The sequence below is a fragment of the Canis lupus genome, chromosome 4, assembly GCF_011100685.1.
Source record: "Canis lupus familiaris isolate Mischka breed German Shepherd chromosome 4, alternate assembly UU_Cfam_GSD_1.0, whole genome shotgun sequence".
In the NCBI taxonomy this organism is placed as follows: domain Eukaryota; kingdom Metazoa; phylum Chordata; class Mammalia; order Carnivora; family Canidae; genus Canis; species Canis lupus.
In genome coordinates, this window is record NC_049225.1 from 3,153,461 (window position 1) to 3,167,946 (window position 14,486).

Sequence of the window (14,486 nt, forward strand, 5' to 3'; positions counted from 1 at the left end):
ACCCTTCTCAAGAAAATATCCTGGAGGCATAACTATTTTTGGATGTTTCTAATTCATTTTGCTGCTTAAACAGCACAGGGAAATCTGAGAAAGAACAGGAGCAAGTCAGGCCTGTCCTATTAAATATTCAGAAGGCAGTAACAATTTCAATTACTAAAACTAAGATAAGTTGTCCTTAAAGCAGAACAGATGTTGTCAGAGGGTGAAAGAAAAGCTGGCCTCAGGCTGAAACATGTAACTACTCTAGAATTTACAAACCATTGTAGCATCAACCCACCAGCAAAGATCACTTTGACTCCTCTGTTGATGACACTCCAGATCTAATACCCACAGGCATCCACTGAGGATCTTGTCAAAAAATGCAGATTTGAACTCAGGAAGCAAGCAAATGACAACCAAGGCTGCTGGTTCAAGAATGGCATTTTGAGTAACAGGACAGTTTATAATAGAAGCACAAAATCTCAAACAGGATATTCTAAATCATCTGGCAGAAGTTCTTAACCTGAACTTTGTTAGCTTTGTTAACTTTTAGTTTTCCTTATTATCCTATGCATTTATTTTATGTATTTTAAAGCCTTACAATGACAAGTGGTCAATAAGCTTTCTCAGATTGCCAAAGGGGTCTATGGCACAAAAATTTTTAAGAATATCTGAATCCAACCTTTATCGAATGCATTTATTCAACACATCCATTTCTCTAAGCATCAGGCATTTGGGCCCTGGTGAGCAACATTTGAGACAAATTATCATCCAGTGACAGGGAATAGAAGTAAGCAAGACATATCACCCTGCAAGCTTCATTTGTTTTTTTCTGAGAAAAAAATGAGGGGCACAGAACAGATATGTTTTCCAAATGTAATATTCTATGCTCCCATCACCTGAGCTACAGAGAGAAAAAAAAAGGCTCAGAGTAAATAAATTTTAAAAATGCGATGTTTGATGCAATAATTAGCTTGAAAATATTTATGATTGCTGTCCTTTTAGTTATCGATATTTTTATGCAACTTGAGGCAGTTCAGCAACTTATTCAATGCCATCAAAACACAAAGTAACTCTTAATAGAAATTCAGAGATGGGTAGCGGAGAGGTAGGGAAATGTTTATGAAGCCCAGAAGAGTCTTCTTTAAGCATCTGTCATCATTCTTTTGACTGTGGGGTTCTGCTCTTCCTAATTTACTTTCAGACAGTGGTTTGTTTGGCAATGTTTTCATGGATCTTAAAAACAAAAAAACCCACACCTGTTTCTATAGATGGCCTAATTAAGAAAAAAAATTTTTAAAAATCTATGTTTCCAATGCAAGCAATCCAATCCATGGGTTGAAGACTTCTTTGTGCACCAGGGTTATTTCATGTCCTTCTAAACCAATAAAAATTGTTCTGTATGCTTTACCTTATTTTGTTTAGTTTGAAATAGACACAGTCAGCAATACCTACTTGGCCATGTTTTCTCTACTTTAAATTTTTTGTGTCTCCTATATTTAAGCTGCTTTGCCCAAGTCTTCTTTAAAAGAAAAACTAAGTAGTTCCACTATGAGCAAAGGCATTTTTCCTACTCTTGGCTATCCCTGAAATGAGGATTAAGATATCATTCCATATTAGAATATGAAACAGCCAGATGAGAAGACAGTATTTGGATGAGTGGTTTATAACCATTTCTAGAGATAAGACACTTTATTCGCAGGAAATCATATGCAGAGATCCAGCATGGAAACAGGAGGGCAGAGCCCGGGGCTCCCAGTGCCCAGCACAGCACCCTTTTCCATCCATGAGTCACCTCTGCAGAGCACAGGATGAAAATCAGGCCTTTAAAGCCCATTTCAGCCAGTTAGCCCCCCAACATTTATGAGCTATATTAGAATACCAAATGCACATTTCGATAGCTTAACCTCAGCTTAACTACCACAGTTAGTGGACAGAAAACAGATCAAAGGTCAATATAGACACTCATGACCAAAAGTTACAAATCCAAGGACTTGAAATTTATAGTAGTTTTAACTAACGTGTGTTCAGCCAAAGTTCTTGTTTACTTTTAAGCACATCAGCAACTTCCCAGAATGTGAATCTGGCTTTCCATGATAGACCTTTACCTAAAATCCACTCTACTACTCCCTTCACTGCTCTCTTCCCAACCTTCTTTTCTGGTTCAATATCTGCCCTTTCCTTAACCATTCTTAGTAAGTACAAACTTCCCAGGTAAATAGTGGTTAGTGACTCATAAGCAATTCTTCAATGTACCATTCACAAAGCTACAAGTCTTGCGTGGATCAAAGCATTTAATCCTCTCAACGTCCCTTGTGAGCTCGGTTCTTTATTATCAGCACACTGCAGATGAAGAAACTGAAGAGTTTTAGGAAGTTATATGATTGGCCCAGGCTCATACTTACCAGGCCTTCCACCAATAAACAAATATACAGACACAGAGAGCCCAATCTTAGTTATCCAGTTTCAGTATGTAGATTATTCCAACTACCATATTCCCAAGTCCCTTTCACCCCTTCACTTCTTGCCTATATGCCACTTTCTCTAGATCCTTCTAATCAACCACCGTGGCAATTTGGGATAATAATGAACCATCTCCATATCCTTTGCCCATAATGTAAACTGTGACACTTACTTACTGCTTTGTAATATTCTCATACAGTTTCACATGTGTTTGGTTCATTTTTTCCACTCATTCTCTGAGGGTAGAAACCATGTGCCATGTACCCTTGGTCCTTCCTGTGGTTTCTACAATATGCTAGGTGCATAGAGATGAACAGTAAAAGCAGTGACTTCATTACCAAATGAAAATGAAACCTGAACAGTCAGGTTAGCCATCGTTTGTAGCACTCAAATATTACCAGAAAAGGAACTTGCATAAATTGGCCAAAATGCAGCTTGAAAAGAAGTTGTGAATTTCATTAATCTTGAGGTTTATTTATTTCTAAAGGCAAAAGAAGGTGAACCTCATGCATTATGATTATTGCTATTATGTGTATAGTGCTTTTTCAATCAAACCATATTCAAATTCATTGTGTTATTGCTTCATCCAGAAACCTTGTGTTAAGTATAATCATCACCATTTTGCAAGGGAGAAAGCCAGAACTCCAGGGATTAAGTGACTCTCTCAGACATGTGGTGGGAGAATTGATGCTAGAAGCCCTCACCCCTGTAAGATTGCGAGTTTTCTACTCCTTTGGTGCATAATGATGACATTATGTCAAGTAAAGTCTGCCATGGAGTGTGAAGTACAAGTCATACAGCAAAAAACATGAACAGTTATGCCAAAATCAAAATAAGATATGTGTATCTTTAAAAGTGTGCACGGATTATTTTTAGCTTCTATTGGTTTCCATGTAAAACTACAACTGAAAATGTCTGTCTCCTCATCAAGATGTACAGCATTTTAATACAGTATTTTAAAAAGCATAGGCATACAGCAAGTGCTTAATAAATGCTTATTTCACAGGCTGACACACTTGTATTTTCCTAGAAATGTGGATGGTGCCGGTTTCCACCTGCACTGGTTACAAGGCAAAACGAGAGACCTGCTCCAGGCCTCCTTTTAGCTAGGCAATGCTAGATGTTCCATTTAACTTAACACTCCCTGTCAGTTACACGAACACTGTTCCATCATTTCCCTGTCTTCATCATTACTTCCTTCCACAGAGCAAGTAAAACAAAACCGTTCTCACTTCAAAATTGGAATTAAATGTTTTGGTAAGCAAAAACTGACTTCCAATACCCCCAAATCCCCACTAATTCCATGTTCATAGAGCAAGGAGTGCCAACTACCTACTTAATTCTAAATCAAGAACACACAAATAATATTTTGATTTATGGCTGTCAGAAGACACTTTCTATAAACCGGTGTCTGCTTAACTGAAACCATGTTTTACTTCTGATTTTTATTTCAATCATCATCCACTATGATGTTTGGAATTTTTCATAGAAATATTCATGTAAAGTTTATAATACCCCATTTAATCTTAAATTACTTTTTAAAGAATATTTAAGTCTTCTCTACACCCAAAGTGGGGCTTGAACTCATAGCCCCAGGATTAAGAGTCACATGCTTTACCAACTGAGTCAACCAAGCATTGCTGTTTGTCTGACTACTTTTCCAACCTTAAATAAAAAAAATATTTTCCACTGGTGTCCTTCACACTCCCACTGATTTCACTCTTCTGCGAATATGATTATTCTTTAGCAAAAATACAGTCTACTAAGTACATTAAATCAAACATATAATGGCCTTGCCACAAAAATAAAATACACCTTCAAAGATCAAACAAACTTCTTTTTCATTCCCCTATTTCTAATCCCTGCCCTCTGAAACAATGCTGTGTGGATGAGACTGGAACTGCTTTTCATTTTCCCTATTTCTCCTTTCTCACCAGGGCATGAGCCTCTCCATATTTATAACCTGCTTTCATGAATGTCAAAATAGGTAATCACAAACTCATTAATATAGCCTTCTTCAGCGGGCACAGAATAAGGTATGCAGAATTTTGAATTCATAATGAAACCGTGTTCACATGCCATTAATACAATAATCCAAGAACAGGTGCCATCAGGATCATGAACACACAAACTAAGCGTACAGGAAGCCTGTCTAAATAAACTTGGGAGGCCACATTTGCACAAAGGTCATAGTATCCCTCTACTTATGGAGTTGTCACTCATCAAAGACAGATATGGACTTATTTCTAAGCAACTTCCCTAGATAATTTGCAATCTGTGGTTTACAGAGAAAGTTGCGTTGGGCTGTGCCTTATTCTATCACCAAACGCATGACCAAACGATCCCACTTACCAGATACCTCTCAGAGGACACACTGACTAAGATGAGGTCATCTCCAACTCGAACCTTTTCTCCTTCCGACCGCTGCTTAGAGGCAGGGTGAATAGTCCACCAGCAAGCCTCACCTGCAGGATGAGCATAAAGAGATACCTCTTACTTTAAAATCAATTCTTTGCCAGTGCCCCCAAAATAAAAAAGAGCGATAAAATAAGGCTTACAAATCAGCCTCTTGAAAATAAATAAAATGGTCTGTCCGACACAGCTTCCAGAAGTTTGAGATTTACTGCAAGTTCATCTCACAGACCATGAAAATCAAAAGGCTTAGGCCAAATTAGCTTAGGATAAAGACATATTGAAATGCAAAGATTCTTTTCATGGAATCCAGTTGTGGCATTTTGCAAAGTTTGGTGTCTCTCCCCTCTACTAAGAGTTGCTATAAGGATATTTATTTACCCCATAGGCCAAATTTACCAGTGATGCTCATCTTACTGCATTCTTTATATAATCACATGCTCACTGCTCTCTGTACTAACATCTAGTTTTCTGGCACATGATTTTCAAAAGGACTTGGAGTGTTGTAATGCGAAAATTGTGTTACAGCTATCTTAAAACTCTGTACTCTTGTGGGATATGGATTAAAAATAGATACAAAGGGTTGTCACTGAAATTGTACTCTTCTGTGCCTTGTTTTATTCTTTAATATGTGGTAGTTTTCACTAATCTAAGGGTAAAATATAAGAGAATCCTACTATGTAAGGATACATTCTAAAAATATCTGGGTACACATTAAATCAAATCATATCTTCTAGAAAAAGTCAAGCATAAGCCTTATGAGCCACATATCAATTCGGTCTCCAGTCCCATTAGCTAAGATAAAAACTTAAGCAAACCATTCTTTAATCTATCTATAGTCCCTTTTAGAGTCTAAATGTAAGTTCTATTCAAAAATGAAAAGTTTTTCAGTGATATCTGTTATGTAATACTTATTCTGCCCCTGTGACCAGCTTTATTATTTTTCCCTAACACATAATGTTTTCTTCTTTACTAATTCCCCAATGTCAGAATTTAAGTTCCATAACCCTATGTTTCGTTCACTGGGGTTCCCTCATCTCCTACTAGCATACTGTAGGCACTAAAATAAAAATTCATTTTGCATAACTGTGTAAATTAATTACCCAATAACATTTCTTAAGCATTCTTACAACCAGTATGTATGTCCTGAGATGCTTTTTCTTTTTTTTTTAAGATTTTGTTTATTTATTCATGAGAGACAGAGAGAGAGGCAGAGAGACACAGGCAGAGGGAGAAGCAGGCAGAGGGAGAAGCAGGCTCCATGCAGGGAGCCTGACATGGGACTCGATCCCAGGTCTCTAGGATCACGCCCTGGGCTGAAGACAGTGCTAAACCACTGAGCCATTCGGGCTGCCCCTGAGATGCTTTTCTTAAATGAACCACAGTCTTATTTGAATGTCATCTTACAGGATCTGTTATTCATTCAATTCACATTTTCAGAGTTGCAGGGAATTTTCATTCATTCACTCAAACATTTACAAAGTCCCCACTATTGGTTAATCATTTCTTTAGTAGCTGGGGGGATACATCAATCAACAAGGAAGAAAAGCCATCTGCCTTTTTTAATATGATCAAGGTAGGCACATAACAAAAAATACAGTAATTCAGCAATTCAGAAAAAGTAAAAAGTAGCATAATAGGGTTGGACATGGGGGAGGGACTGCCTTGTTTTGTTGTTTTGATTGTTACATAATCGTCTCAATATATGAAAACAAATTACAGATCCTGCATGTCCTTTACTCCTTTTGAGAGAGAAAACTGAAGACTTTTTCACACAACTGATGCTGAAGTAAATTGAAAGAGAAAAATTTTAAAAATGAGTAAAAATACAGAGGAATGACTGAGCTGCTATAAAATGAAATAAAAATCCAAACAGTATTTATCTTGCAGTGCCTGGGTGCCTCAGTTGGTTAAATGACCAACTCTTGGTTTCAGCTCAGGTCAGGATCTCAGGGTAAGCATGGGGCTCCATGCTCAGCAGGTAATCTGCTTCTCCCTCTCCCTCTGCCAGCACCTCTAAAATAAATAAATAAAATTAAATTAAAAAAAAAAACAACAAAACCAGTATTTACCTTTTTGGTGCCTAGGATTCTGGAATTTGTCATGCATGGTGATATGTTGGTCTATTAACAGTTAATTAGGTTAGTAAGTGTTACTTTATTCTTAGCCATTTTTTGTCTGTGAAAAATTTAGAGTATGGGAAATTAGGAAGGAGGAAGGAAGGGGGTAGGTGTGATAGCTTGATCCCACCCGTGAAAGGAACTGCTGAGTAAGATGTGGTCTATTTCCCTCCTTTTTTTTTTTTCTACTTGGTTTTTTATTTATTTTTAATTCCAAAAGTCATGCATGCTCATTGTAAAAGATTAAATAAATCACACTGGAGGTATATAAAGTGTAAAGTCCTCATAGCACTGAGAACAGAAACATAAATAGAGCCTATGTCCTATTTCAATTCTCTGAAAAGATAAATGTGTTAATGTATACATTTTTTTTTGTTTCAAAATACAAAAATACACTAGTATTTGGAAATATAGGCCTTTGGACAGAGCAATGAAGCAGACTTTCATTTCCTCCCTTTTATGCTTGACTGCTGACATTGAGTATGATACATTTTTTTGACTTAAAATATTTTTAAGGTAAAAGATGAAGGAGATGTGCAGTAATATTTCATGAACTGATCCATGCACACTAATATGGTCAACAGCCAGTAATGTATGTAATAAGCATTGTTTTTCTATCCAAGTCCCTAAAAAGAATAAGGTTTGAGGTATACTTTGAACATAAAGCAATAGGAACAGTATACTTCCTCCTTCTACTAAAAACTTTCCTTTAAAGGTCATTCGGTTTTTCCCTGACTCCATCCATAAGAACATTTATCTAACGTATCTCTGTGTCCTATCACTTCTTCCAGTCCAAGCCCTGCCATGCCCTCACTAAATACAGCCTCACTGGTGACTACAGTGCTCACCTGTTGTGTCCTCTTGCAAGCCAACATCAAAGGCCAGTTTATCAGTTGAAGACCGGGAGGTGGAGAGGCAGCACAGATACTAAAAGATACAGAATCAGTAGTTGTCACTAAACATTTATAATCCTATGGGAGTCTAATTCTGACGCATAGTTTGGTATCAGTAAACCTCTATCGATCTTTTTCTTCATATCTGGATGCTTCTGTGCAGAACCCAGGTTTTTCATCGTCTGAGGTAGAACAACACTTATGCAGCAGTCATTAGGAGCAATGTTCTAAAGGAGATGAACTCTTTTTCCCTCTCCCTCATGAAAAGACTAAGGAAATGTGTTCTGTCAGGAAAAGAAGAAACATAACTGGGTATATGTTTGTATGTCTCTCACTTCATGGATATTCATGATCATAAGCAAAAGTACAACCTGATCTGACAGTTGGAAATCTCTCTTCCAAACAGAAATTTGAAAACTATTCACTCTCATCTCCTACTTTTGTTTTCATTTTTAAGTTTTTATTCTCTGAAATCCATCTGGAATTTATTTTGGTGCACAGCATGTCACCTCACTGCAGTGAGGTTTTATCGTGTGTGTGTGTGTGTGTGTGTGTGTGTGTGTGTGTGTGTGTTTATTGCAACACCATCATCGCCTTAAATCTCCCCTCCTCTTTCAGTTTCCCTAATTGTATTTTCTTGTACATAAAGTTTCAGATAATTTGTCAGTTCAACTCCCTTAACCTCCATCCCAAACTCCAAAATCTTGTTAGCTGGTATAAGAATGAGGACACAAGGATGAATGCAGTATGAGGTCAAGATACACTACAATCTATAGCAAACAAGTGTTCGATCCACAAGTACAGGAGCCCTGCAAAGAGTACTCAGAGACAATTCAGGCATTGAGCAAGCCTAGATCTCCCAGAGTCACTGGACCAATAATGTAAAGCCTAGAAAATTCTTATTGTGAAATTGGTCCATCCATCTCAGCAAGTGTCTATAAGTGTGAGGAGGAAGGAAATGAACTAATCAGGGGATAGATGTGCTGGCATATTAAGTGGAAGTCAGTGCTATGGGGATACAAAATCAAATTGACCTGGAGATTCCAATTTCTGTCTTTTGACTGCAAACCACTGGCTCTCAGAGTTATAGAAAAGATACATCAGAGGTCCTCAAACATTGTTCTTAGTCACTGTAGGAATATGAGTTTAACCTTGAGAAAGGCTGCCCATGGTGGTACCTGAGGTTTTCTGCCTTTATCCTGTTAAAGTTCTCTGTGATATTTGCAATAATATTACAATACTAGGCACTGTAACTATTAACATATATTTTTTCTTCCCATAATGTTCACAGCAACTATGAGGTAGGTAATATAATTATTCCACTAAATGTTCATTAAGTTCCATGAGGACAAGGACATGACCTTATTCACTACTATATCCAGTACCCTGAACAGTGCCTAGAACACAGTAAGTGCTAAATAATATTTATTGAATAGATGAATAAAATTTTAACATGCAATTATAGCCTTAAAGAAGTTCAACACAGTATCCAAGGCTGAACACCATATAGGAAAGTGAGCCTGAACCTAGATCTACTGACCAAGTCCAGGATCCTAACCTTGTTTTCTTAAAACAGACCCTCTTATTTATTATTTAATGCAGTTTTTATGTTTTGATTGGTATTAGAAATAGAAGTCTTTCCATGAATTTTGAATTCATGATTGCTGTATGCAAATAGGTTGTATTTATACATTTCTCTAGTATCCAGCTACTTTATTAGAGTACATTCCTTAATTTTATTTCATATCTTGCTGTGTCAGCCAAGATTTCTGGAACATCAGATAGGTATTTTCGGTTTTATTTATTTATTTGTTTGTTTGTTTGAATTAGTTTTGTCAAGAATCACTTTAGTGTGTGACAATTAAGATTGATGTTCATTACTGGTTTGACATTTATATTTTCTTTATCATGAGAAATGAATCATCACTGCTTAGTTTTTATTAGAAATAGATGTTGAATTTTATTAGATCCTTTTTCAGCACCTGTTAAGATGATCACAATTTTCTTATTTGATTCTATTTATATGATGAAGCACACTAATAAAAATGGTATTAAGTCATCATTAAAATCGTATCTATACTTTTCCCATACTTCTCTTCCTATTCTTTTGAATTCTTAACCAGAATTTTAAGTCAGATATTCACACTGGTATTTGTGATTAGGATTGACAATTTTTAATATGTTTTGGGTACTGATATTGCGGCTATGCTTAGTTACCTGTTCTTGTATGATTTAAATACTACCAGAATTATCTTCATCCTAAAAGGGATAATCAATTATATTATGCTTCCAAATGCTGGGCTATTTAAATAATGTGAAAAATGCTTATGCTACAATAATATGTTTTTAAAAATCAGGATATAAGTTTGGTTTTGTGGTAAGATCTCAATTATGTAAAAAAGAAATTCTCAAGAACAGAAAAGATTACAATTTTTAAAAAGTCCCCACTTTCATTAACATGATCTGTAATTTCCAAATTTTATAAAATGAATATGTATTGCTTTCATAACTTAATAAAGCTTTCAAAAGAATAGAATGACTATAAAAATATATAAAAGTGCAAATATATACCTAGATAGATAGATGGAAATGTATATGGATACCTATACCTATAAGGATAACCCATATTGGATACAGCTTTTTTATCTTATCAAATATTTTGTATTTGATTCTTACGCCTCCCTCCTCCTAAAATCAGTCTATTAAAAGTCACAAGTGATAGAACTGAGGACTTTACAGATCATCTAAGCTAACTCTCATTTTATAAATGAGAAAATTAAAGAGGACACAAAGATATTAAAGAACACATACAATTACAGAATTCATTAATACTATCACTAGAAATACTATTACTAACATTTCCTGATGATGTATATCTAAACAGACCCTATGAGAGATGATATCCAAATGCCTACTCACCATACCACTGTAGGAATGGCGTAGCAATATGGCATGTCCATACAGAAGTGTTCGATGACCACCACCTTGAGCAGTCTGTGTAGAAAACAGAAAGGATCAACAAGAAAAAAAAAAAAGAGTAAACTTAACTAAGTCAGTAAAATACTCTCTTGTTATCAAGGAAAAGTTTAGTGGGAAAGCATAACATACACCTAAGCAAAGTTCTATCATAAGAATATTTAAATTGGAGTGAGGCTATCAAGGAAATCTCTACTGTAGCTACAGTTGATCTAGTCCTCAAAGAATAAACTTGATTTTGGTAATTATCATAATTTATAATTATTTATTAGTTATTTATTGTCTGTATTTCCCATTATATTGTGACCTGCATTGGGTAGGGGCTATGGTACTTTATTCACCATCCTTTTCCAGGTTCTCAGCAAAAATGCATGGGACACAATAAGGACTAGAAAAATACCTGCTAAATGAATGAATCTTCTTAAAACACAAAACTGATCAAACCATCTACAGGTTTAAGACTTTTATCATGCCTTCCAATTGTTTTTAAAAGAGTTCACATTTTTTTTTATATGAAAGAGGCATGCTTCTCAAATTTTAGCATGCTTACAAATCACCAGGAGAACTCAGGATAGACAGTGATGATGTTAACTTGTGTATGTGGACTTTAAGAAGTGAAGAAAGTACATTAATATCTAATACTACTATACTCTTTTCACTCAGAAGATACCTCTCCCTATTGTTCCATACAATTTCTTAAAATATTTTCTTAAAATAAAAAATAATTTACATGTTATGCTCAAAAGACCACAGAATCATTCTTAGAACAGGTATGGAAAGGTATTCAAATAAGAAAAACTGCTTTTAAAAAAAGGAGACTCACTTTTCTCATTTCCTGAGAGTAAAAGGGAAAATGTCTACTTTGCAAAAACATAGTCCTCCTCAGAACTTGTCTTATCTGGATCACTTTGATAGGAGCTTGGCTTTTCATATCATACGTGGGCTCCAAAGTCATAAAATACTGCCGTGCTTGAATAACACTCGACAGTCATACCAATCAAAACAACATTTTTAAGAAATGAAAGAAAAGGCCTCAGATTTAACCCAAAGTGGAAAGTACTCCTTTTAATCTAAGACTTTGCCTATATAGTTCACTTATATATAATACACATACACACACACACACAAAGACACAAATGTTCAAGTTGGTGAAGCTAATGCAGATAGTGTAGTGTCTGAATTTCAACTATAGATTTTATGCAATTAGACAATTATGCATTTTACACTGTAGATTGCCTCACCACTTAAATACAAATCTATGCCACAGATTTGGATTTAGTAGAACTCCCATCAAAGTAGGCAGATAACCCACACTAAGCTAACTTTGTTGCTTAAGAGAGCACTGTTAACACAAAGAGAATGCAACTTCTGTCTCAGGGTCTGCACTACTTGCCCTCTAACTTGTCATTTTAAAAGATACTATTCTGGGGCACCTGGGTGGCTCAGTGGTTGAGCATCTGCCTTTGGCTCAGGTTGTGGTCCTGGGGTCCTGGGATCCGGTCCCACAACAGGGTCCCTGCATGGAGCCTGCTTCTCCCTCTGCCTGTGTCTCTGCCTCTCTCTCTGTATCACGCATGAATAAATAAATAAGATCTTTAAAAAAATTAAAATAAAAGATACCACTCTACCTGACTCCAAATCAGAAAAAAAAAAAAAAAGTGTAATTTCCATTCTTGAGCAGAGTGGATAACCCGTTCCGTTCACAGTCAATAAACATTTGTCAAAAAGAATTACGCATGTGAGATGTATCCAAAAAGGTACCTTAGTTCTTTTCTGTGTTTTCTGATTTGGTCAGTCATATTAGTTTTTTTTGTTAAATTTGGCCTGGTCCTTGCTTTCATTTAAGTGAGCAAATATTTAGGGACTACACCACTGTTGTAGGGAACTTCTGGTACCTTTAAGGTCATTCTTTCAAGGTTCTACAACACTGTGCTTATGTGGACGGTGGAATCCCCTGGAGCAATTTCAATGAGTAAAAGATCATCACTGCTGGGTGATGAATTACTTCAGTACCCCAGAACAAAATGTCCGTTTTCACTTTAGTCCCCCAAACCTAAACCTATAAGCATTCAGATATATGACCATATTATGCTATCAGAATCCTGCTAGGACCAACTAGATAGAAGTCCATCAAGCTCATGGAGCAGGAAGCTCAAAGCTGGCCTGCCTCTCAAGATCACACATGGGAAAAGATAATCTTGGCATTTTGTGAAGTCAATATGTTACCTGTTGGTAGATACTCTACCCATATCTACACATGGGTAGAGTAAGTAGAGCTTTCAAATGTACCAACTGAAAAAAGAAGTGGAGTGTGTGTGGGGGGGTCTTTTTCCTTTCTGTGTATGTCATTTATCTGACAATTCTCTGTCCTCCCCATTGGCCTTCCCCATTCCCCCCATTTGTACAGTACAAGCAATAAAGACACTCATTGGAAAAAAAAAAGTGGGAAATGAAATTTTCTATAAGGCAAATAACCTTTCAATTTACACTAATGCCATCTATACTTCAACTAGTCCTGCTAATTCTCCAGTAAGTATTATAAGAGAGAAATACTCTGTCCTACTTGTTCAAAAAGTCAGAAGTCCACCATCTGAGAGGTACGGTACACCTGATGCCAAGGGTATTATGCATAATAAGCTTATGCAATGCTTTCTTCTGCATCGAGAATGAATGTTTTCTCTGAAAATCCTATTTACTCACTCAACAATTATATACTGGATCCCATGTAGGTTCCTTCAAATATTTGCAAACTAACAGCAAAGAAAATGAAGTTTAAGAATTAATTCTTTATATTTTCTTAATGCCTCCAACTATGTGATGGATTATCAGATCCTCTTCATAAAAGTATTGCCTGAAATGTACAGCCTTTGAAGTATATTTCCAGGTGTGACTTAGGCCCTACCTGTCCCTGAAAATACAGCTGTCAATCACCACAGCCTAGCCCTATCTCTGTGGTCGCTAAGCCTGTGGTACAAGTAGTGAGCAGGCCCCAAGCAGAACTGGAATCCAGAAGTCAACTTCTGCTAGACTACTGTCCTCTCCTGTAGATGATGGGGTCTACATGAAGGTGCTGCTGCCCTCTTAGGGAAAATAGCAACAACGAAAACATTAACAGCTATCATCTCCAAATTCTCTACATATTCCCGATGTTGGAGAGCTAGGCATCAGTTATGAAAAGGTAAAAATTGACTTTTTTTAACATATCAATTAAAAACATGTTTTCGGTTCTGTGTGTGGGTTTGGTCTCATTACTTCTGAAATGACTGACAAGCTTAATGATACACAACAGTGTAAAAAACAAGAGCTCGTGAGCTCTAGGTGGATAAAAGAGTCCTGAGTACATTCAAACAAAATCTAAGCACCATTGCTGTATGTATTCTAAATCAACCTCATCTCAAGTTTTACACAAATTATCTTAATTTAGTATTAATAGGCATTTCTACGCCTCTAGCTGGCCAGGATCTTGCCAAAGATGTCCAATTAGGGGATCCATTTTATAAGTAAAAGCTTTTATGTAAATGCTTCTACATTTACATTTATTTAGAACAATATGTAGTCAATGGGCATAATTTATTCATCTGTTCTCCTCTGTGGGAAGGGAGACAAATTGGATCACTGTAACTACATCTGAAGTATTACTGTC

At 36.3% G+C, this 14,486-nt stretch overlaps 1 protein-coding gene across 5 annotated transcripts in view; it reads right to left on the reverse strand.

The window, feature by feature from the left end:
* Nucleotides 1-14,486, reverse strand: part of RYR2 (ryanodine receptor 2) — a 726,942-nt gene that overhangs the window by 409,739 nt on the left and 302,717 nt on the right. For all 5 annotated transcript variants that reach the window (XM_038533815.1, XM_038533818.1, XM_038533817.1 and 2 more), the window contains 3 exons: nucleotides 10,787-10,861; nucleotides 7,823-7,901; nucleotides 4,795-4,907 (listed from right to left, as the gene is read on the reverse strand). In XM_038533815.1, coding sequence (XP_038389743.1) covers nucleotides 4,795-4,907; nucleotides 7,823-7,901; nucleotides 10,787-10,861 — 267 coding nt within the window. The remainder of the gene's footprint in view (nucleotides 1-4,794; nucleotides 4,908-7,822; nucleotides 7,902-10,786; nucleotides 10,862-14,486) is intronic.